At 55.6% G+C, this 23,889-nt stretch overlaps 1 protein-coding gene across 1 annotated transcript in view; it reads right to left on the minus strand.

The window, feature by feature from the left end:
• The window catches only part of NCS1 (neuronal calcium sensor 1), a 53,935-nt gene extending 41,237 nt beyond the window's left edge, over window positions 1-12,698 (minus strand). The window contains exon 1 of the mRNA XM_081595868.1: window positions 12,315-12,698. Within this exon, the coding sequence (XP_081451994.1) occupies window positions 12,315-12,378 (64 nt within the window). The 5' untranslated portion in view covers window positions 12,379-12,698. The remainder of the gene's footprint in view (window positions 1-12,314) is intronic.
• Window positions 12,699-23,889: the final 11,191 nt, after the last annotated feature.

A 23,889-nucleotide genomic window follows, 5' to 3' on the forward strand; every position in this document is an offset into this window, starting at 1 on the left:
TCATGACCACCCAGCCTCCATCCACGGAGCCAGGGCGGGGGAAACATACATCAAGGTGGGAGCAGCTGGCAGGCTCTTCTCCTTTATTTTGACAACTACTGTTGGTTTTAATTAAGATCCCATTCCGCTCAGGCCTAGCAAGGAAACAATAACTGCCCAGCGTGGCCGTGTGGGCTAGTGAGCCATGGAGAGTGTCAGGGCCATGGGGGCCCGAGGCAGGACCCCCTCCCTGCCAGCAGAGGCTTTGAGCTCCACCAAGCTCTTCGCCTGCCCAGCACACACACCATATATTTTTGAACAGAAGGGAAGCATTCGTTTTTTTTCCCCCACAATGCCAAAAATAGCCCCATCTCCTGCCTTTGAACAGGAATCTTGTAGTTCCTACAAAGAGACAGGGGCAGGAGGGGCCTCAAAGGAGGGACTGAGCTGATTGGCTGGACCCCCTCCTCGTCTCCCGACCCCAGCAGGAGAGAGGGGCTGGGGTCCTCGACCTGCTGAGGCCCAGCCTCCCAGCACCTGCCTTCTGAGGTCCACCTCCCCCCAGATGTGGCAAGCCCCCCATCACCAAGGCCAGGAGGTGGGAGGAGGCCAGGCAAAGGAACAGCAAAGACCCAAGATGGATGAGAAGAAACGTCCTTCATCCATTAGCGTGTGCATTGATGGATTTGTTTCTTTCCTTCAGACAAATGTGTTCCAGGCTCTGTCCGAGGACCAGGGATGGACCAGTGAACCGTGAGACCAGACGCAGTCCCATCCACATGGTGCCCTGAGCCAGATGGAAGCAGGGTGGGTTACACGTGTCCTCACCGCCAGGTCTGGGGCAGGCACTGGCTGGGCCCCAGGCACCTCTGTGGAGGGGACTTGGGCGCTGGTAGAAGCCGAGTGTGGGCAGGGTGGGGAGCCCCGGGGTCAGAGGAACGAGGCAAACGGAAGGGTCAGATGAAAAGCTGTCCTCGTGGCCGCTCATCCCTGGTAAGGACCCTCATGTCACCCGGCTGCAGGCCCGCAGGGGGGAGTTTTCCCATTTTACGCATGAGGCCCCCAGGACTCAGAGAAGGGATTTCAAGTCTAGGATGTCCAGGCCCTCTTGTCAATGTTTTCACCCTCATTCCATCCACCACCTCGGGAGGTGGGGCTACCATCATCTGCCCATTTTACAGATGAAGTGAGGAGGCTCCACAAGAAAGGGCTTGGCCAAGTTCCCAGAGCTGATGAGAGGAGCTGGGCGTTGTACCCAGGCCCGGCTGGTCCCTGAGGGGGAACTCCCAACACTACCGACAAGACATTTCAGATCCCACCCCCTCCCCTACCAAACCAGGTCCCTAGATATCAGATCCTATTGCCTCCCCTACCCCAGGTCCCTAGAAGAGAAAGCAGGTGTCAGGGTTGGAAGTGATCACAGGCCTGGGAAATGGAGCTGTTGTTATCCAGTCACTCAGTCGTGTCTGACTTTTTGTGACCCCATGGACTGCAGCACGCCAGGCTTCCCTGTCCTTCACTATCCCCCAGAGTTGGCTCAAACTCATGTCCATTGAGTCGATGATGCCATCCAACCATCTCATCCTCCGTCACCCCCTTCTCCTCCTGCCCTCAATCTTTCCCAGCATCAGGGTCTTTTCCAATGGAAGTAGAGAACCGGGGATGTAAACTCTGCCTTCCTCCAAATCCAGGGTCCTTTTTGGTTCCCACAGCAGCTTCCTAGTTAAAAAAATAAGAAAGAGGCCACTTCCTGCCCCCAGAAGGCGAGAGCAGTAGGGGAGCCAGAGAAGACCCAGGAAAGAGGGAACAGCACTCTGAGCCCATTTCCTGGCCGAAAACCCAAGCCTGGAATGAAAAAAAGAGCAGAGTGCTATTTCTGCCTTGGGTTAAACATTCCTCAAAGCCACATTCCTCTGCCCTCCTCCTCCTCCCCTGCCAGGGAATCCAGAGCTCAGTGTGGCCTGGACGCCCCGCCAGCTTCCGGGGCCACCTCAGGAGAGCAGGAGTGCCAGAGCCAGCAGCTGGCCTGCGCCCATCCCGAGCACCCCGCCGGGCTCCCGAGGTGGGGAGCACTACTTTCCTGGGGCTGAGAAGAGGCGACGCCCCATCTTACTGACAGTGCCACGGATGGGGACCTGAGACCCTGAGAGGCGCTGCCAAAGGCCACAGTGAGTCGTGGGCTGGAACAGGGATCCCAGACTCTGACTCCCTGGCAACTCCCCGCCCCCATCAGATGGCAGGGCAGGGGCACAGATGGGTCCCACCCGGGTCATCGGAGGAGCAAAACAAAGCAACATGTGGACAAGCACGTTAGGAAAACCGCACCTTCCCCAGAGGCACACACAGGCCTGCACCGTGCTCTAGGCTGGGCACTGAAAAAACCCCTAAATCCACCAGACGTGTCCCAGCCCCCAAGTCGCTTACGGTGACCCAGGGGCCTGCGACCCGGCCTCCACACCCCGCGATCCTCTGTGTCACTGTGCCTCTGAGCCCCCCGTGAGGACTCCGCATCTTCCTTGGTCCAACAGACACTTCCCAAGGCACCCCATCCATGCCAGGCAGGGGCAGGCAGGGCAGGGTGGCCGGGGCGCTCTGGGCCTCTACGGCCTCACCCTTGGGCTGCCCCTCCTCAGGCTGCCCCCCCAAGCTTCCCAGCCCCCAGTCTGCGAGCTCCCCAAAAACAGGGAACACTGCACAATAGGGTGCTCTGCTCCAGAGCTCACAGGTTGGGGGGCTTCCCTGAGGTCAGCACAGGGTCCACACAAGGTCAGAACCCAAGGCCCCCATGGATGGGGCTGAGCTAAGAAAGCCTCAGAGACGGGGGTGCGGCCCGGCCCACTGCACGCTCCTGGTGGGGCTCCCTGGACTCGTCCCAGCCCTTCTCCAGCCACCTTCCTGCAGGCCTCAGAGCTGCCCCAGAGGAAGCCAAGTGCAGCTGCCTCCAGTCCCCTGCAGAAATCAGAACAGCAAGACCAGTAGGGCTGGGAATTCCCTGACAGTCCAGTACTTTGGACTCCGCACTTTCACTGCCAAGGGCATGGGTTCAACCCCTGGTGGAGAAACTAAGATCCTGCAAGCCACACGGCACCACCAAAAATAAATAAGATCAGTAGGACTCTGTGTGTTTCCAGCTAGAAGGATCCTACCACCACCCCACCATCCAATCTCTCATTCAGCCCAGGCATCCAGGAACACCTGGCACTGTCTGACACTCTAGCAGCTGCTTGAATGCCTCCACTGATGGGACACTCACTACCTTAAGCAGCAGCTCCAAGGTTACACGGCTCACAGAGATGGGACGCTGGCACAGGGTGGGAAGGGCATGGCTTTGGCAAGACAAAGGTCTAAGTCTAAGCCTGAGCCCCATCTTGGCCGCTGACTGGCTGGGCAGTCTTAGGCATGCCCCTGAACCTGCCTGGGCCTTCTTTCCCTCATCTGTAAAATGGACACAATAGTCCCTACTCCCAGGGCTACAGTGAGAACATAGGAGGGAAGTCTGTACTCAGCATGCTTGGCACCGAGTACCCACTTGGTAAACAGGATGCATCCTTACTGTCATTCCTCCCAGTGACATTTCCCTACGGCTCGAGGGCAGGGGGCTCCCAGAGACCGAAGCCTCGAGGCCGGGGCAGAAAGGGAGAGATGCGGCAGCCACGTCACCTGGCCCTGGGGCAGGCAGTTGAGCAATGAGCTTCTGACCCAGCCCCGGCCTGTCTGTACCTTCCACCCAAGTGCCCCCACACCCCTCCCCTTGCACATCTACATCACAACCTGCTCAGACCTGCCCTCACACACACCGACGTGCCGCTCACCCACTCCTGACACATGCTGCGACCCCATCACTCACACTTGGTGCATGCCCACGTGAGCCAGGGCTGAACACCCACTCCCGGCGCCCACACTCACTCACACTCACCCACACTGGTGCCCTTAGCGTCTCAGCAACCCCCCCCCCAAGCTGCACAGGACCCCTCCCCCAGGCCCAGAGTCAATTTCTCCCCTGCATCATTCACCAGGTGTGTGTCCTTGGCCAGCTGCGGTCCCCTCTGAGCCTCAGTTTCCTCATCTGTAAAGCAGGGACCGTGCAGAGCTCCCGGGAGGAGTGAGTGACGAACACGTGAACCCTGAGCTGGGCCTGAATCCCACAGATGTGATTTAAGGCCCAACTCCCGCCGCGGCGACAGCCTCTGACCCTCACGAGTCACTGTGCATGGGTCCTCCGTCAGCACTGGTGTGCTCACAGGAGCACCGAGTGAGCCACGGAACTCAGTGCCTCTGCCGTGTCTGACCTCACACACAGCAGCCCTGTGTCATGAGGGGCTTATGATCCCCAGCTCACAGATGAGAAATCGGAGGCATCAGGAGAGGAAGGATGTGCCTGTGGCCGAGCCAAGTCATCGGACACTGGACCCCAAGCACATCTCGTCCCTGGGGCCCAGGAGTGGGGGGGCGTCCCCGAAGGAAGTCGCATCATCCGGCAATCTGAACAACTGTACAGAAAGGGAAACCGAGGCCCAGAAGGGGCTAGTGACTCCAGTCACTGTCCAACTGCAGCGGTTCTGGGACAGAACCCCAGGCAGCTGTGTCTCCAGTCCCCCAGGCCCACGTCCACGCAGGATCCTAAAACCCAGCCTTCAGGAGCCGGCCCACCCTCCCCACCTCCCAGAACAATCTAGCCACCAAACTGCCAGGCCAAACACGGAAGTCTTCTGCATTTGCCACTTGCTCCTAATTCCGTCAAGGGCCCGTGACAATCTACCCTTTGACCTCCCAGGGGGGTGGCCATGAACTGTCCCCTGATTCTGATGGCCAATCAGCTTCCATCCCGTGAGGTCAACTGCTGGCACTTACCGGCACTGGTTCCCGTGCCTGCCAACAGGCACACACCAGGCACCCAGAGCTCAGAGAGGTGGGGGGCTTCCCAGGGATGCACAGCCAACACACTTACCCTTGAGCCCTCACCACTCTGCTGTCTCACCCCTGGCTGGGAATCTGACCCCAATTTCATATCTGGAAACTTGGCGTGTTAATTTATGATGATCTCTGCCCTGGCTTCCCTTGTGGCTCAGAGGGTAAAGAATCTGCCTGCAAGGCAGGAGACCCAGGTTTGATTGCTCGGTTGGGAATATCCCATGGAGAAGGGAATGGTAATCCACGCCAATATTCTTGCCTGGAGAATTCCACAGACAGAGAAGCCAAGCGGGCTACGGTCCTTGGGGTCGCAAAGAGTCAGACACAACTGAGTGACTAACACTCCCACTTTCTGCCCTGGTAGATAGGCCACATGCAATGCAAACTATTTCGTCTCATAATGACAGTGAGAAGGAATCTCTTTTTAATTTCCATTTGTTTGTTTTTCCTTACCTGAGAGCAAAAGAGATTTAGGACAAGATGAACCCTACCAACTTCAATGACATCCTCATCTCCACCCCAGAGGCCAACTCATCATGGCACCGTGGGAGCCACCCGATGGAATGAGCCGTCCTAGGTTCCTGCCCTGTGTATTTGCCATGTGGCCTTGGGAGAGCTATTTCACCTCTCAGGTACCCGACTGGTCCGTTAGTAAAATGAGGACATTGTACTACATGACCCCAAAGCCTCCTCTAGCTCAAGATTCCAGGATTTTATTTTATAGTAATCAAAGAAGTGAATATTGAAATAGTGAGCTACTTTTTTCTTCTTCATCAAGTTGGCAATTATTAAGAAAACAATAATACTCAGTGCTGGCAAGGATACAGGGAAATAGGCACTCCCTCATCCACTTTTGCTGAAAATATAAATGGGAACATATTGACACTTTGTGGAGAGCAACTGAACAATTTTTCAATCAAAAGGCTTTTAAGATGTTCCCAGCCTGTAATGCCACAACTTCATTTGGGGAAATTTATCTTCAAGAAGAGACATGTGCAAAAATTTACTACAGAAATGTTTATGCCAAGATTTGGTACAAAGATGCTTGTCACAGCACTGTTTACACTGGGAGGAAAAAAGCAATCTACCTGTCCAATGGCCAGGGATTAAATAAAACATGTTGCACTTACATAATGCATCATTTAAAAATCATGTTTTAGAAGAACAGTTAATGATGTGGGCAAACATTCACAATTGTCAGATCTTTAAAAGTTAGAGAGTATATAATCTCAAATTCACAAGGTTTTGAAACCTATGTACCAAGTCCTGTTGAGTCTTCCTCCTAAATATATGCAGGATCTGTCCTTAACATCACCCCCACTGATGAACCCCCAGTTCATCACCATGATCACACGACTTTGATTGCAACCCTCTCCTCCAATCCACTCACTGGTAAAAGGTAAAGATGCGTGCTCAGTAGTGTCTGACTCTGCGACCTCATGGACTGTAGCCCACCAGGCTCCTCTGTCCATAGAATTTTCCAGGCAAGAGTTGTGGAGTGGGTTGCCATCTCCTTTCTAGCGGGTCTTGCCAACCCAGAGATCGAACCCTCATCTCTTGTATCTTCTGCATTAGAAGGCAGATTCTTTACCACTGAGCCACCTGGGAAGCCCTCCATTCATTGGACTACGTGCTAAAACGATATCCAAATCCAAACGTAATGTCTCCACCACCTCCATCCATAGACCCCCCGCCCATGCATCTCGGGAAATTTCCAAGTCCCTTCCTATGGTCTTTAGGTGAGGGATGGCATGAGCCCTGTGCACCGGGCGGCTGTGTCTGCCCCAGAGGGGCTCAGGCCTGGCCTTGAGAGCAGAGGAGGCTTGGGTCCAATCCCGAGGCTGCCACCAAGAGAAAGAGCTTTTCCCTGACACCGTGCGATGTGAGATGCTAGAACTCTCTGGGGTGGGGGTGGCTATGGATGGAGCTGGAGGAGGCAGAAAGCCAGAAGAGGTGTTTGGAGGTGGCCCGGGTGCTGAGGGAGTCCCTGCTCCTCTCTGGCCTCTGTTTCTCTCATCAAGGGGCAGAATGTAAACCAGTGAGAACATCCCGCTTATGAGGACAGAGGACTTGCCTCCGAGGACCAGTTGCCTCCGGGAGAGGTTTCAAGGGTTCCCCCCAGAACCAGGCAGCGTGCTAAATCCTCCGACTCTGGGGCCCCTGTGATGTCTGTTTTCCAGAGGAAAGGGAGGCTCCGGGAGACGAGGCTTGCCCAAGGAAAGGGCCAGAACACCAGCACATCTGGCCCCCGGGGTCTACGGCCCTCTCGGAGACTCTGTGGGTTAACACCCCCCCACACTCCCCTCCAGCCCACACTTGGACCTCAAAGCCCTCTCCCCTTTAGACCCACAGAGTCACTTGAGCAGGTATTGCAGAAGCAAACTGGGGCTCAGAGAGGGTGAGCGACTCACCCAAGGTCACAGAGCACGAGTAAGGACCTAGCCCCATTCTCCAGGATACGGAGTTCACAATGGACTTGATATTTCCTGCCCAAAGCCCCAGCCCAGCGTTGAGTCTAACCTCGGTTCCTCCTGCTGGTGCTCTGTTTAGCTTTCAGTGGAGTCAGGGAGCAGCCTCCTGGGTCTTACCCACATGCACATGGGGTATGGAGGGTTTGCAGAAGCCACCTTCCTTCCTAAGGGCCTTCCTTCTCCTGAGTGGCTTATCCTTTGCCCGGTGGTGGGGCCCTCCACACCCCGACTCGCTCATTTATTTTAAGACGAGTGCTTAGATCCTGCCTCCCCCAAGGCAATGTCTTGCCCTCTCTGGCCAAGCAGATTGGGAGGGGGAAGTGACTCTCAGAGAGTATCCCTTACCCTGTAGGAAGGGACCCTCTTGGACCCTTTCCAAAGCCAGAGAGACTGGTGACAACCAGCATCTCTCAACCAGACTCCTGGGGATCCCCCTCTCTGCTCTGGGTCGCAGAGGCCTTAGCTGCTGCTTCCCCCAAAAACCCAGCCAGCTGCTCCTCCCTCCACATTCTGGGCATCAGGGAAAAGGCCGAAGAGACTCAAGGCTGGCGAGCCAGGGCAAGGCATAGCCCGGGCTGACCAAGAATGGCAGGGGGAGGTGACCTCCTCTGAGTCTTGGAAAGAGGGTCCATGGGGAGAGCGGTGAGCACCGTGAGGAGAGAACAAGGGGGAGGGAGGTGGAGCTTTCTGCCTCTTGGAACCGGCTGGCTTGGGTCCAGAAGCCTTTAAATGGAGGCAACTCAGACCACAACAAATGGCTTGAGCCCCACAAGCTCGGTTTTCTGGATGACCTGCCTGGTTTCCACCTGAGGGCAGGAATTACATCTCTCTGGTTCACATCTCCATCTCTGGGCCCAGCACAGAGTGAGCATTCAGGGAATGGTAGATCAGGGCAGCCTCAAAATTAACAAGTGGTGGGCAGGGGGGCAGGGAGACTGCTCCAGGCAAAACAAGAACCTGCTAAGACTCGGGCCAACCAAAAGTCTCATCAGTCTATGCCTCCTGAGTGCCAGGCACAAAGACCAGGGCCATGGAAGATTCCTCTGCAGAGAGATGAGATGTACTTTGCCCACAAGATATATTTGCGACCAGTTCAGGCTTTGGCCACCTGATGCAAAGAGCTGACTCATTTGAAACGACCCTGATGCTGGGAAAGATTGAAGGTGGGAGGAGAAGGGGACGACAGAGGATGAGATGGTTGGATGGCATCACCGACTCAATGGACATGGGTTTGAGTGGACTCCGGGAGTTGGTGATGGACAGGGAGGCCTGGTGTGCTGCGGTTCGTGGGGTCGCAAAGAATTGGACACGACTGAGCGACTGAACTGAACTGAACAGGATGAAGCCAAACTGTATAGTCAAAACAACACGTTAATTATGATCACTAACAATGTATCCTTACACCCTTGACAAGTGTGTGTCACACATTATGGAGTCAGGTGGCTCAGTGGTAAAGAATCCTCTTGCCAACACAGGAGACATAAAAGACGCAGGTTCGATTCCTGGGTCAGGAAGATCCCCTGGAGAAGGAAATGGTAACCCACTCCAGTATTCTTGCCTGGGAAATCCGACGGACAGAGGAGCATACTGGGCTACAGTCCATGGGATCGCAAAAAAGTCGGACGTGACTGAGCGATTCAACAGTAACAACCATTCACCTTGCATCATGCTATGTGCAAATCATCCTGTTGCCTTGTCACATACCCTCGGAATCAGGTACCATGAGCACATCCATTTTGCAGATGAGGAAACTGAGGCTCAGTTAGGTGAAGAGCTGGCCTGTCCCATAGCCTAGGCATACAGGGTTGACAACAGCCTCAACAACAAGCTGGACACGAGCGGGACAGACCTCATAGAAACCAGGCCGCTGGCCACACCGAGCACTGTTTGATGAGTCCCAGCTGGGTGGGGCCTGCACCTCCTGCAAACCTCCCACTGCCCCTGGATGTGAACTGTGCCAGAAAGGAGTGAGGATTGGGTTACGGGGTGCTGATGACTTACTGAATCTTATCTGCAAGGGAGGAAAAAAGTCTGCTTTTCAGTGTCAAGGCTGAGTGATGGAGCGGTTCAGCTAGGCTGAATCCAGATGCGCCTAGGGAGGGCCACACAGTGGGAGCGTCAAGACTGCCTCCTGCTTACACACACACACACACACACACCCCACCAAGATCATCTCTTCCAAAAACAGGAGACTCCCCACCAAGGATGGCAGCTGGCACTGACTGGGGTGTGAACATCTGGGGATCCCCTGGGGGTCCCCTATAGCCTTTGGCGGCAGGTTGTGGGTCACCCGAGGTGGTGGCCTAGGCCACCAGGTGATGCTGACACATGCCGGGACCCCCAGAACCAGTTGCAGACCTTGCAGAACCAAGGTCTGCATGACAGACACTCATCAAGGAGACAAATGCCTGGGCCCAGCTCAGACTCTGAGAATCGGAAATCTGGAAGGCAACCAGACCTGGGCATCTTGGTATTTAACTGGGGCTCTCCAGGAGATTCTGACATTTGAGAGTCCTCCCTAAGCACTCCTCTCTGGACCCCGTACAAAACACAGAATCCCTCGAACAAAGAGCAGATGGCTCCATGCCCTGTCACCAGGAGGCCCAGCTGAGGGCTTTAGAACCAGCTGGAGGCTTTCGCTGCTGTTCCTGCTGGGAGGTTCTTCAGTCAATAGAGACCTGTGACCCTACTAAGTGCCAGCACAACCAGACAAGGAAGGGCCTGCCCTGGGGGAGCGGACACCAGCAAGGGAGACAGACAGAAGGCCCATGACCCCGCCATCTCCGTCAGCCCAAACCCAGTAAGAGCTCCTGAGAAAAAGTACCCGGCTTGTTCGCTCCCTCAGCGAAACTGTTCCAGGTCTCCAAAGGCCTTTAAAAATAGCCCGGCCCGGCCCAGCACCACAGGGCTGGTTCCCAACAAGGCCTTGTTGACTCAACTTCTCCCAAAGTTGCTAGGTCTGCCCAGAGACAGGGGAGTGGACAAAATGACCTCCCCAGGAACCTTCCCATCCAGAGTCTACCAACATGAGCTTAGAAACCGGAAAGAGGAAAAGCTTCTCTGGATTTCTCAGGGCGAGTTCTGAGGTCTCCCAAAGGGCATAACTTGGGAGCCGGACAGGCCTGGGTTAAAGTCCTGGCATTGCCTGGTGACGGGGAGCTGTGGGATCTTGGGTCCTGGGACCACTGGGAAGACTGAATGCGTTAGCAAAGCAAGGAGCTTGATGCATGATGCACTCCAGGAGCAGGAACTTGGGCTTCACTCGGCTCACAGGTACCTCCCCTGCTCGCCCCCATGACGGAGATACCCTGGAGCACCCAAGCCCACCCCTCCTTTGAAGCCCACTGTGCCCTCTGCCCGGGAAGACCCCCTGCGCAGCCTGCCTGCTGACAGCTACGGGCCACATCCAGACGGAGCCTGCAGGAAGGCCCAGCAAACCTCACAAGACTGCAGCCAAACTGGAAGGGACCACCTGCCCAGCTCGGAAAGAGGGTGAGAGCAGCAAGGATGGAGACCTCCGAGCCTCACCCCCTTCGAGGAGCAGCTGCTGGGATGTGAGCGCCGTGCTGCAGAATTCCACTGGAGAAGAGCCAGTACCTCTAGCAGACGAGCACCCACTCAGGAAAGCCCCCTTCATTCCAAGCACATGGGGACCAAGGGGCATGGAATGGAAGTGTGGGCTTGGGCAGACCTGCAAACGTGCTCAGAAGATCAATGGAGCGGGGTAGGGGGTGGGGTGGGGAGCAGAGGTTGTGCAATGCACCACCAGAAGCGGAGCCTCCATCAACGGGTGCAGCTGGTGGTCAGTCTGCCACCTCCAGGGAGGGCGCAGAGCTGCCAGATCCACACAGCTGCCCAGGTACAGGTTCTGAATTCCAACCCAAGCCCAGAGTCCCTGCTCCCTTCCCAGTCAGATCCCCCAGGCAGAAGCCCTTCCTGACTCCTCAGCAGTCTTTCTCAAAATCCCCCAAAAGAGACCCTCTGTGGGTCAGGACCCAGCACCATTAACCCTTGGCGTGCGGGGAGCATCTCCCGGAGGCTTGCAGGGAAGGGAGAAGTCTGGGATGGAGAAACTGGAGATGTGAGCGAACTGGAGAGGTGTGGAGTTGGACGAGTGGAGAGCGACATCTGAGATGGGCAGACCCTCCTCTCAGGGGTGCCCCAGATGGTTACAGGATGCATCGGGCCAGATCACCAGGGGCTGCAGAAACCCACTGCCCAGTCTGGCAAGTAGAGATGGAAGCCAGGAAGGTGAGATCAGGGCCAGAGGAGAGATCAGCCTGGAAGTCCTGCAGCCAAGAGGGCGCCCGGGACCCTTCGCCGCCGCCGCTGCCGCCAGCTCTCTGGCAAGTCTCGCCACCCCCCCCCACACACACCCCTAACACACGATCAGGGCCAGGGAGGGGGCGACAGGCCAACCTCGCAGCAGTAGCAGCGGCAGTAGCAGCAGCGGCATCGTGATGCATGAATCACCCGCCCCACCGCCAGTCGGCTCCGCGCAGCCCGAGCCACCTCGCTAGCGGGCGCCCCCTCCGCGGCCCACCGCCCCTCGCTCATGCCCATCCCTGCCCTTTTGGACAGCTCTGCTGGGAGGGGGCCGCGAAGGGACCGGGGCCTGCCCTCCAGGCCCGGGGGTGGCCCCGCGCAGGCTGACAGGCGGCAGACGTCCGGGGCGCGCGTGGAGACGGGGTGGGGGGTGCCCTAGAACAATAGGGCCAGGTGTGAGGCTGGGGGCGCGGCCGCGAGCTTCCGAGGGCCCCGGGGCGTGGGGGAGCAGAGCAGGGAACGGCCGAGGGAGGGTGGCTGCCTCGCGGGGAGCTGGCCCCTCGGGGGCGGACACGGGGGGCGCGGAGCGGGCCGGTGGGGGGGGGGACCGCGCGTGGGGGGAGGGGCACGAGGGGGCGGAGGCAGCGCCCGGGGGCGCGGGGCGGGGGTCCCGGAGCGCGCACTCACAGTAGGTTTTCCTGGTCAGCTCCTCCACAACTTCAGGCTTCAACTTGCTGTTGGATTTCCCCATCCTCGGCGGCCGCGGCCCCCGCGCCCCGGGCCGGACCCCGTCGGGGCACCCAGCGGGAGCGGCTGGGCCGGGGCGGGGCGCGCGGGGGGGGCCGGCGGGCCGGGCCGGGGCCGCGCCTTTGTCTGCGCCGGGCCGGCGGGGCTGGGGCGCGGGGGTACCGCTCGGCAGGCCCGGGCCGTCCGGCCGCCGCCCTCTCCGGGCGCCGCGGCGCGGAGCTGCGCTGGGCTGGGCGCCGACGCGGCCGCGCTGTCGCCGCGGTCGTCCCTGGTTACTGAGCTCCGCGGCACATGCTCGCTGCTGCGCTTCGCTCTCGCCGCCGCCCCTGCGCTCCCCGCCTCCCGCCTCCCGCCCGCACCGGCGCGCCGGGGGTGGACCTGGAGCCGCCACTCAGCGCCCGGCGCCACCTCCCGCCCCGCACCCGCCCGCCCGGGCCGGGCCTGCGCCGGCGGATCGGCGGCCCCGGGGAGCGCCGAGCCGGGCCCGCGGAGGGGCGCCCCTCCCCGGCCTCATCGGTCCCCGGGCCGGGAGGGCGAGGACACCCCGCCCGCCCCCGCCACCTCTCTGGCGGCGATCCGCGGCGCTCCGGCCCCCCACCCAACCCCACCCAGGGCGGAGCCGGGCCGGGGAGGGCCCGGAAGATCTGACGTGAATGAGGCCGAGGCTCGGGCCCCGGACACATTCATTCATTCGACACGGATTTGTGGGGCGCTGGGGACGCCGTGGAATAGGACCGGCGCAGTCCCAGCCCTCACGGGGCGAGGGGCGAGAGAGGGGACCACAGGGCTCCGCAGGACGGCCCATGTGGTGGCGGGGGGCACCCACCGCTGCCCGGGGAAGGTGACCTCCAAGCCCAGAGGAAGAGAAGGGGGCAGGGTGGTTGGGAACGTGTTCAAGGCCCCGGAAACCTGGAGGAAGGCAGGAGGCCTGAGCCCCAGGGAGAGCGCCTCTCTGCTCATCCCGGGGGTATGATGAGCTAGAAGAGAAGGGCGAGGGCGAGGGCCGGTGGGGACAGGCCTGCCTTCTCCCCGAGGAGCTGGGCCTCTGCGATTTAACAGGGTCAGACCTGCCTTCTCTGCATCGCCGGCCTCAGTGTGGAGGGGCACCCTGGGCCTGAGCTGTGGCCCAGAGCAGTAGCCAGGGCTCCACCTGCATGGACAGAGGCCAGGGATGGAGTAGGGGGGAGTGAATGGTGAGGGAGCTTCTACACGGCCTTCCCAGGCCACGCCATCTCCAATGTCAACATGATGGGATCTCTCCTCTCCCTTCCCCAGCTTGGTCTGTTTTCTCTTAGCAACTATCGCAGATTTCATCAGCAGATTTTTTTCATCATGGTTTGCTGTCCCCTCTGCTAGAGTACGATCCCCCACCCCCACCCCCACCCCGCCCCAGGGATTCTTGTCTTACCTGTAGTTGTATCTCCAACATCTCGAAGGACCCTGACTTGCAGTGGCCATTCAGCAAACCTCTGTGAAGGAGGGAAGGGCTGACGGAGGAGGGACACCAGTGCTGGGGACCTGGGGGTGGACAGAGCGAGGCAGAAAGAGTCAGTTCAGTTCAGTTCAGTTCAGTTCAGTCGCTCAGTCGTGTCCGACTCTTTGCGACCCTATGAATTGCAGCACACCAGACCTCTCTGTCCATCACCAGCTCCCGGAGTCTACCCAAACCCATGTCCATCGAGTCAGTGATGCCATCCAACCATCTCATCCTCTGTCGTACCCTTCTCCTCCTGCCCCCAATCCTATCCAGCGTTAGGGTCTTTTCCAATGAGTCAACTCTTTGCATGAGGTGGCCAAAGTATTGGAGCTTCAGCTTCAACATCAGCCCTTCCAATGAACACCCAGGATTGATCCTTTAGGATGGATTGATTGGATCTCCTTGAAGTCCAAGGGACTCTCAAGAGTCTTCTCCAACACCACAGTTCAAAAGCATCAGTTCTGCGGTGCTCAGCCTTCTTCACCATCCAACTCTCACATCCATACATGACCATTGGAAAAACCATAGCCTTGACTAGACAGACTTTTGTTGGCAAAGTAATGTCTCTGCTTTTAAATATGCTATCTAGGTTGGCCATAACCTTCCTTCCAAGGAGTAAGCGTCTTTTAATTTCATGGCTGCAGTCACCATCAGCAGTGATTTTGGAGCCCCCCAAAATAAAATCTGACACTGTTTCCACTGTTTCCCCCTCTATTTCCCGTGAAGGAAGAGTGGCCCTCCCTTAGGCCCAAGGGGATGAGGTGGTGGGCTTGGTCTCTTTTCATCCCCATGTTGGCACAGTGTTCAGACCTCAGAGGATCCGGGAAGCCCAGAGGAACTGGGGAGACAGAGAAATCCTGCTTCCCACTTCCCCGATTGCCTCCTCCTCCCTCCAGACACATCCATTCCAGCTTTTCCCCCGATGGCCTTGCCTGGGTCTCTGGCCCAGGAGGACTTGCTGGCCTCCTGGAGTTGGTTCTATTAGGAAAGTGGGGAGGGCATGGACCCCAAGATCTGGGCCCACAGAGGGAGGGGCTCAGAGCTGAGCGGCCGGGCTTCAGTGTCCTGTCTGGGAGGAGGGGCAGCCAATACGGGGACCAGGGCCAGATCAGGACAGCAGTGACAGCTGTAGCAATTAAAGGACTTCCCCTGGTGGTCCAGTGGCTAAGACTCCGCGCTCCTAATGCAGGGGGCTGGGGTTTCATCCCTGATCAGGGAACTTGATCCCGCAGGCCGCAGCTAAGAGCTCACACTCAGCAACTAAAATTCCCATGTGCCGCAACTGAGACCTGGCGCAGCCAAATAAATACATAAAAGTAAATGTTAAAAAAAAATGTCACTTTATTGGGGGGAAAAAAGTAGTCAGTTCAGGGGAAACCTGTGGTCCATTTCCTCAGGGAGCTCAGGGACCCCTTCCTCCCCTGCCTGCCCTGCAGTGGTCCCCATATCACATTCATAACGAATGCCATGAAAGGACGTGAACCATGCACAGAAATGCCTGTGGGGTCAGGGAGGCTCCTGGGGGCTTCCCAGATTCACAAATGGTCATTCAGCAAATATTTACTGAGCACCTATTATATGCCGGGCCCCGCAGGATAGAGACGAAGCTCCTCCTGTGGGGGAGCACACAGTTAATGAGTACTGGACTGTGCTAAGTCGCTTCAGTCGTGTCTGACCCTTTGCAATCCTATGGACCATAGCCCACCAGGCTCTTCTGTCCATGGGATTCTCCAGGCAAGAATTCTGGAGTGGGTTGCCATGCCGGAGAGTGATATAAAATTCATGAGTAAAATATATAATGTCAGAGGTGAAAACATAATAAGGCAGAGATGGGAGATGATGAATGCTGGAGCAGGAAGTGGGGTGTTCATTAGCAGGGAGGCCTCACTGAGGACGTGCTGTTTGAACAAGGACCTGAAGGAGGGGTCGCCCTGACGTGGAGCCCAGTCAGCCTCTGGGTGGCTTGGCAGGGGCACAGCAAGGCGAGGCTTGGAGAGTATAGAAGAGGCAGGAGATGAGGTCGGACTCAGGGATCTGTTGATACTCACTTGGATCCTTGGGCTGCTGAGCACTGACTCCAGGCAGGCAGGGTGAAAACGGGGACCTTTGGGAGGTCACAGTCATCAACGGGGATGGTGGTGGGCGGGCCCAGCATGGCGGGGAGGATATGGAGAGAACTGGTTAGACTCGGTTTTATTTTGAAGGCAGAGATGGCTGGATAGCCCAATAGATTGGGTGGGGGTGTGAAACAAAGAGAGAAGGGAGTCAAGGTCAAGGCCAGAGATTCTGATCTGAGCCACTGGTTTCCATTTGCTACTGTGGGGAGTGGTCAGGTCTGCAGGTGGGAAGAGCAGGAGTCTGGTTCTGGATACGAGAGGTATGAGATGCTTGTTAGATGCCCAAGAGGAGATGCTGAAGAAGCGAGTGATACAGGCGCCTGGAGTTCACGGGCAGGCCCAGGCTGCCAGGAGAAGCTGAGGAGTCCTGCTGGCAGAGATGCAAGTTAAAGTCCTGTGACAGAATGGTCAGTAAGGGAGCTAGTGTTGTCGGAAGACTGAGCCCCAGGGGCACAGACTGGGGAGACAAGAGATGTGGGCAGCGAGGTAGGAAGAGCACCAGGAGGCTAGGGTGTCCCAGAAGTCACCAGAAAGAGGGAAGAGCACATATATTAGGAAGAGAAAGAGATACACAGGAGTTGGTCTGGGGCGAGGCTGGGCAGGGTGTTCTGGGTCCTCATGATGTGGGAACACACGGGGGAGGTGCTGGGTCTTGGGGCCAGCCTTCTCCTCTTTCCTGACCTGGATTTTGGCCCAAAGGTTCCCTGCCCATACCCAAATGCCTTACCCTGAACCACGCTGGACTCAGCACTCAGATCCACTCTCTGAGGCTGTGGTCATTCTCAAAAGAGCACTGGTTCTGGTTCTTTCTGCCACAGGAGTTGGGTGTTTAAAGTGAAGAAAAATGTGCAGCTGGGCTTCAAGCCAGGGTTTCACGACCAGATTTCTACCTCAGAGGTTCCTCTAGGCTGCTATGGATTAGAGGGGGCCAGTGAGGGACAGAGGCCAGTGAGGAGCCGGGGAATCAGGCCCACTAATTAGATGAGGGTTGGGAGTAAGAGAGAGGAAGGGACCCAATGGATCCCTGGTGGAGGGGGAGCCCAGCAAGGAGCAGGTCAGAAACCATCACATATAGAATAATCAAATTAGTTCCATATACCAATGTAGAAAGCAGTCTGAAGGGTATAAGGAGGTGTGTGTGTCCAGAGAAAGTTTGTTCCATTCCATCAGTCAGGTGGATGCCAGCGAGGGCTGCCCAGGTACAGCCAGATGCTAGGAGTGGGGGTATGCTGGAATTTGGCCCAGTGGAGGGGGAGTGGAAGGAGGGGAAGGGGACCCACTGAACCCCCAGCCTGGAGCAGGCATCCTGAGGCCCAGGTTCAGGCCTGATCCCGTTCCTTATGTACCACGTGATACATAATACCGTTGTGTGTTAGTCGCTCAGTCGTGTCTGACTCTTTGCAACCCCATAGACTCTAGCCTGCCAGGCTCCTCTGTCCATGGAATTCTCCAGGCAAGAATACTGGAGTGGGTTGCCATTTCCTCCTCCAGGGGATCTTCCTGACCCAGGGATTGAACCCAGGTCTCCCGCATTGTAGGTGGATTCTTTACCGTCTGAGCCACCAGGGAAGCCCCACACACTGTGACTTTTGCAAATCATTTCTCATCTCATAGATGAAGCAGATCTTCTCACAGGAGGAGGATTTACAAGGATCAGAAATGCTTTGTACCAGCTCTCAACAGAGTTAATATCTCTAACCTATTAAGAACTTTCTGGGGCTTCCCTGGTGACTCAGTGCAAAGAGTCTACATACCAATGCGGGGGACAGGGTTCAATCCCTGGTCTGGGAAGATCCCATGTGCCACAAAGCAACTAAGCCCGTGCCCCATAACTATTGAGCCTGTGCTCTAGAGCATGGTAACTGCAACTGCTGAAGTCCTCCCGCCCTAGAGTCTGTGCTGTGCAATAAGAGAAGCCGCTGCAATGAGAAGCCCAAACACCTCAACTAGAGAATAGCCCCCACTTGCCAAAACTAGATAAAAGCCCGTGGAGCAACAAAGACCCAGCACAGCCAAAAATAAATAAATTTTAAAAAAAGAACTTTCAGAACTTCCCTGGTGATCCAGTGGCTGAGATTCCAAAGCAGGGGGCACAGGTTCAATCTCTGGTCAGGGAACTAAGACCCCACATGCTGCGAGGTATGGAGGCCAAAAAAAAAAATAACTTTCAAGCTAATAAGAAAAAGATGAGCCCTCAAAACCTCTATAGAAATTGGGACTGTATATATATGGAATCTAGAAAGATAGTATGGATGATTCTACATGCAGGGCAGCAAAGGAGACGCAAACATAAAGAATATACCTTTGGACACAGTTGGAGGAAAAAAGAGTGGAATGATTTAAGAGAATAGCATTGAAGCATACCATTACCATATGTAAAATAGATAGCCAGTGGGAGTTTTATGTATGATGCAGGGAGCCCAAAGCCGGTGCTCAGAATGGGGATGGGGAGGGAAGAGGGATGGGGTTCAAGAGGGAGGAGTTATATGTATACCTATGGCTGGTTCATGGTGATGTATGGCAAAAAGCATCACAATATTGTAAAGTAATTATCCTCCAATTAAAAGATAATAAAAAATAAAGAAATAAAGAAATCGGGGAAAGGGCTCAAAGAGGAGACAGGAGAGTGAATGCGAGTCTCCTGTCAGCACAAAAGTTGTCCCTGATAACTCATCAGAGGAGCACAAAACCAAAAAAAAAAAAAAAAAGAGTCAATGCCCGTAACCCAGTGTTGGCAAAGGAGTGAGAAAGTGGGCATCCAGACACTGCCAGGCAGGGTGTGAGCTGGTACAACCTTTCTGAAGAACATTTTGGCAGTAAATAGCCATAGTCTCTGACTCAGCAATTCCACTTCTAGGAAATTATCCGAAGTCAACAATCAGAGCTCTGTACAAGTGTTTAGCTGCAAAGACGCTACTGTAGCAGCATTTCTAACAACAACAACAACAACAAAACGGAAACAACCCACAGATTTTTAAAAAATGAGGCATTCATCTGTCCATACCATGGAATTCTGTCCAATGATACTAAATTCTAGCATGAACGGAAATCTGCTTATGTGAGACAGATCAGTTAACAGCACAAAAAGTTTAAAAAATCCCAGGATGATGCCAACTGTGAGACTGAGAAAAAAAAATGTGTTCTTCATTGTGGTTGTTTTTTTTTTTTGGCCGTGTCGTGTGGCTTGTGGGATCTTAGGTCCCCGACCAGGGAGCCAACCCATACCCCCTGCAGTGGAAGTATGAAGGCTTAACAGCTGGACCACCAGGGAAGCCCCTATGTTTCTTGATTAAGTAGTTTTTAATCATATTTTTTTTCTTCAAATTTAAAAATAATTGTCAAAAATATATAATCCAGGATCTCCTGCCGAAAAACCACTCTCAGTGGTACATGTGTCCTGTGGGGAAAAGGGTTCCCTGGTCGAATTATTTGCGGGGACATCCCATCTAACAGGGCATATTAGCATACTAAAGGCTCTGAGAAGGCCAGAAGGAAAAGACATTTGTTTTATTTCAGCATTTTCATGCTTATTTTTTTCCTTAAGTCCCATGGAATAAAGAACCGTGAAGAGCCCATTGTTTTACAAGTTCTGACTCCCATGGGAGAAATGATGTCATGAAGAGGTGAGACGATGGGGGTGAGGCATTGAGCCTTTAGTTGGCATTCCTACAGGGTGGGCAGAAAGAGCCCATCCAGTGGCCAGCTCCCTCCCCATCTCATACATCCCGGGTAGGACCACCAGCTGGGTCCAGGTGAGCTGATTCGCTCTGTCCCCACAACATGCTGACTCCAGCCCTTGGACAGTGGCTGCTGGACCTCTGTGTCAGGCAGGAGCTTGGCTGGAGGGTGGCAAGGACCGCTGAGGTGTGGGTCATGGTCACCAGGAGGAAGAGGCAGCACTGTGTATCTCAATCCTCCTTTGGGAAGAATTTCCCACCTTTCTTGCCTGTGGGATAGCAGGCCACATCATTCACCCCAAGTGAATTACCACCCAGTTAGGGCAAATTGTGATTGGAAAGGACCAGGGACTCTGGGCTCAGAGAAGACCAGGAGCTGGTCACTCATCCACACCACAGCTGCCCAGTCACATCCTCACTGGGCCCTCTGGGCAGCAGCCTCGTGGTTAGGGGCCTGTGCAAGTGGCCAGTTGCTTCCACCCTGTTGAAGGAAGAGGGCGGAACACTGGTTAGCACAGGCCGTGGCGCCAGACTGCACTTACTGGTTGCGTGGTCTTAGGAGAGAGAGTTTACCACTCACACACTCTTGCTGATGGTTTAGTTGCTCATTCGTGTCTGACTCTTGCGACCCCATGGACTGTAGCCTGCCAGGCTCCTCTGTCCATGGGATTCTCCAGGCAAGAATGCTGAAGTGGGTTGCCATTTCCTTCTCCAGGGGATCTTCCCAACCCAGGAATCGAACCTGGGTCTCCTGCATTGCAGGCAGATTCTTTACCGACTGAGCTACAAGGGAAGCCCACTTAAACTCCTTAAGCCTCAGTTTCCATATCTGGAAAGTGGGCATAATAAAAATACCACCTCCCCACAGAATTGTTAGGAGAATTAAGTGCTGTATGGAAATATTTAGCACTCCTTAGTAAAGACTGGCTATTATTATTATGTGTGTGAGTCTCTAAGTAGTGTCTGACTCTTTTCGAGCCCATGGACTACAACCCACCAGGCTCCTCTGTCCATGGGATTTCTCAGGCAAAAATACTGGAGTGGGTTGCCATTTCCTCCTCCAGGGGATTTTCTCAACCTAGGGAGTGAACCTGTGTCTCCTGTGTCACTTGCATTGGCAGGTGGATTCTTTACCACTGAGCCACTTGGGAAGCCATTATTATTATTGATGCATAATAATACATCTTTTAATAATATTATAATTATTTTTACTGACAAAGGAAAAGAGAAATCATTTAATGCCACTATCGGTGGAAAGGACCCTGAACCGAGTGTGAATGCCGGTCATAGGGTCGGGCCCAGGGCCCCTCTGAGCTCGGTCTCCTCACTTGTAAGTTGGGATGGTGGTGCCCTGGGGAGCCCACTGCCCCTCAGGGCTGCTTATGGGCCTTGACTATGGGGCTTCCCTGGGGCAGAAGGTGAGGCTGTCTGTCTTAGGAGCAGCTGAACGAGTAGGTCTGTGAATGAGAAGAGGGTGCAGAGCTCATCGGCCTGGGGACCGAGGTCTCCCTCCCCAGTTCTCATGGGCCCCCTGGGAAGTGAGAAGGGAGCTCTTTGCTCCTGCAGTGACTGTCACCCCTGCCCGCCCTTAACCAGCAGTGTTCTAGTCCTCAGAGTCTCTGCCCAGTGAACTTGGGAGACGTTCCTTCTCTGAACCTCATCTCCCCAGGGAGGCTTTCTGTAAGGGTCTCAAGTGAGGCGCTTCTTACAAGTGTGCAGCTGGACACACACACACACACATGCACACTCTTACTGTCCCACCGTGAGCCTCACGCCCAGGCAAGGGGACCAGCCTGTTGGCTGGTGCTCCCCTGCCCTTGACAACCCCACTGAGGCTCGGGTCAGGGGAGGGTCAGGAAATCCATGCTTGCCCCCGACCCAGCTGAAGCAAAACAGGCACTTAGGGCACCTCATGGTAAGGGCAGCCTTGGGGCAGTGCTGCTTCTTCCCCAACATCCCAGCTCCCAGATCCCAGAGACGGAAGCCCACTGAGGGCAGCAGAACTGGCGATGTCTATACACAGAGTAGTGCTCAGGGGACTAAGCAAACCACCAGAGACCAGGCTGCGGAGGGGCAGGAGCCAGGAGACTCCAGGATGTGGGAGCTACCAGCAGAGAGAGACAAGGAAGCCCTGTCTCCAGGCTGGGGTGTCCTCTGGCCTCTCCCTCCTGCTCTGCAGCCCTTTGTCCAAACTCCAGTCCTGAGAGAGACTGTGTGATGGCCACAAGGGGGTTCTGGGGACCACACTGGATGGGGGATGGGCAGGGCAGCTGATTGGACAGCTCCCCCAGGGCTGCTCCCACTGCAGGAGGGAGGGGTCTCCCTCCAAAGTAAACTGGGTGTATTTTCCAGAAGAATGGGGTTCAGGTTAGCAGATGATGAGTGGGACCCTGCTTCTCAGTGGGATGTTTCTGCCTCTGCAGACAGTATCCTCTGTGCCTCCTGCCCAGCTCAGCCTTCTATTCCCTCCTGCCCACCAGGCTGAGTCACAAAGCCCAATCCCGGGAGAGGATGGGCTTGTGTGAGTCAGGTGTTCGCCTGGTCCAATCAGCCCTGGCCAGCAAGGTTAGGTCCCATAGTTTCAGCTTCAGAGGTCCACCCTCCAGAAAGGGGAGCTGGACAGACATCCGAAATGCCAGTGACCACTGAGTTTGAGAATCCTCAATACTGGGAGCCTCTATTTGAAGCCCACCAGGTCCAACATGCCTACCTTGCGGATGGGAGAGAGGCAGACAGAGGCTTGCTTCTCTCTGCAGGGCGGAAGCTGGATCCTGCGGCTTCTGCCAGGCACAGTGGAGCCTCCAGGGACCAGCGGGCTCTCTGGGGTCAAGCTCGGACATGCCCAGAGCAGGAGTGGGAAGAGGGACAGCTCTCCTGGAGGCACAAACCCTGGAGCCCGTGACCACCCTGGGTGCCAGCGAGCTACCCACCCCCAGCACATCAGTGAGATGCCTTCTAGTTTCCGAGCCAGGCCCAGCCCCTCCTTGTCCACGGGAGAGCCAGAACCAGTGTCAGGAGCCATGACTCCTGTGGGCAGATGCAAGAGACACTTCCTGGGAGATAGCCTGAGGTCGCTGGGGCCTGGTCCAGCTCTCCCAGGGTCCCGGCCCCCATGCAGCAGTTATCTCTGTGCCAACCCAGCAGCCGCATGAGGGCATCACTGCTTGTGCCTTGTCACTGCTGCCTGGCCAGGGCCCGGTCCAGCAAAAGCTCAGACCACACTGATGAATGGGGGTGGTGACTCTTCAGCCCCTTGATGCCCCTTCGGCCATGATGTTAGATCCATCTGTCTCTTTGAGGTTGACCATGCACTGAATACAATAATGCCCAGGCCACTATCCTCAGCTCCAGGCCCACTATGCTCCTTCCGGTACAGACTTGGACAATCGCTCTCGCTCTCCAGATCTCAGTTTTCCCATCTGTACATTCAGGGGCTTCACTGTCCCTTCCAGCTGTGACACTGGGTGGTGTAACAGTTCCAAGGTGGGGCTGAAGCATCAGAGCTGACCAGCCTGCAAGCGGGACACCTGGCCATCTCGGGGAATCCTTCACGTCTCTTGCATTCAGACTTGAACTTGGTGAAGAGCAAGTCCTGCGGTAACAGTGGCAGCTACCACTCACTGCGCTGCTGCTGTGTGCCAGGCCTTGTGCCAGTGCTTCCAGAGGGCCAACTCATGAGCCTTGGCAAATCCTGCGGGTTAGGCAGCCAGGCACAGAGAAGTTGAGGAGCTGGGTCTCAGTCACACAGCTGCTGACTGGCCATAGTGATTCAAGTCAAGCTTGTCTGATCCCTGGCCTGTGAGTTCACTATGTGGTACAGAAACATCCTGAAATCTGGGAACTTAACCAGGGGACTCAGAAACAACTCAGAGGGGCGGGATGGAGTGGGAGGCGGAAGGGAGGTTCGAGAGAAAGGGGGCGTAGGTACATCTATGGCCGATTCATGTTGATGCTAGGCAGAAACCAACACAATTATCCTGGATAATTTTGTTGGATAAAAGATAAAAGCAATAAGGATAAGGATAAAAGCAATAAGGATAAGGATAAAAGGAATTATCCTTCAATTAAAAATAAATACACTTCAAAATAAATAAGAATTTTAAAAATCCCAAAATCTGAGTACAAAGACGTGTGTGATCTGCTGAGACCCATCTTCTGTAATTGCTTGGCTTTAGGGCTCACCAATGCCAGCAGAAGGCAGGGCATTCACACAATTTGGGACTACCTACTAAAGGCATGGTAGG

The sequence above is a fragment of the Giraffa tippelskirchi genome, chromosome 4 (assembly GCF_054371585.1).
Source record: "Giraffa tippelskirchi isolate mGirTip1 chromosome 4, T2T-mGirTip1v1.2.pri, whole genome shotgun sequence".
NCBI lineage: Eukaryota > Metazoa > Chordata > Mammalia > Artiodactyla > Giraffidae > Giraffa > Giraffa tippelskirchi.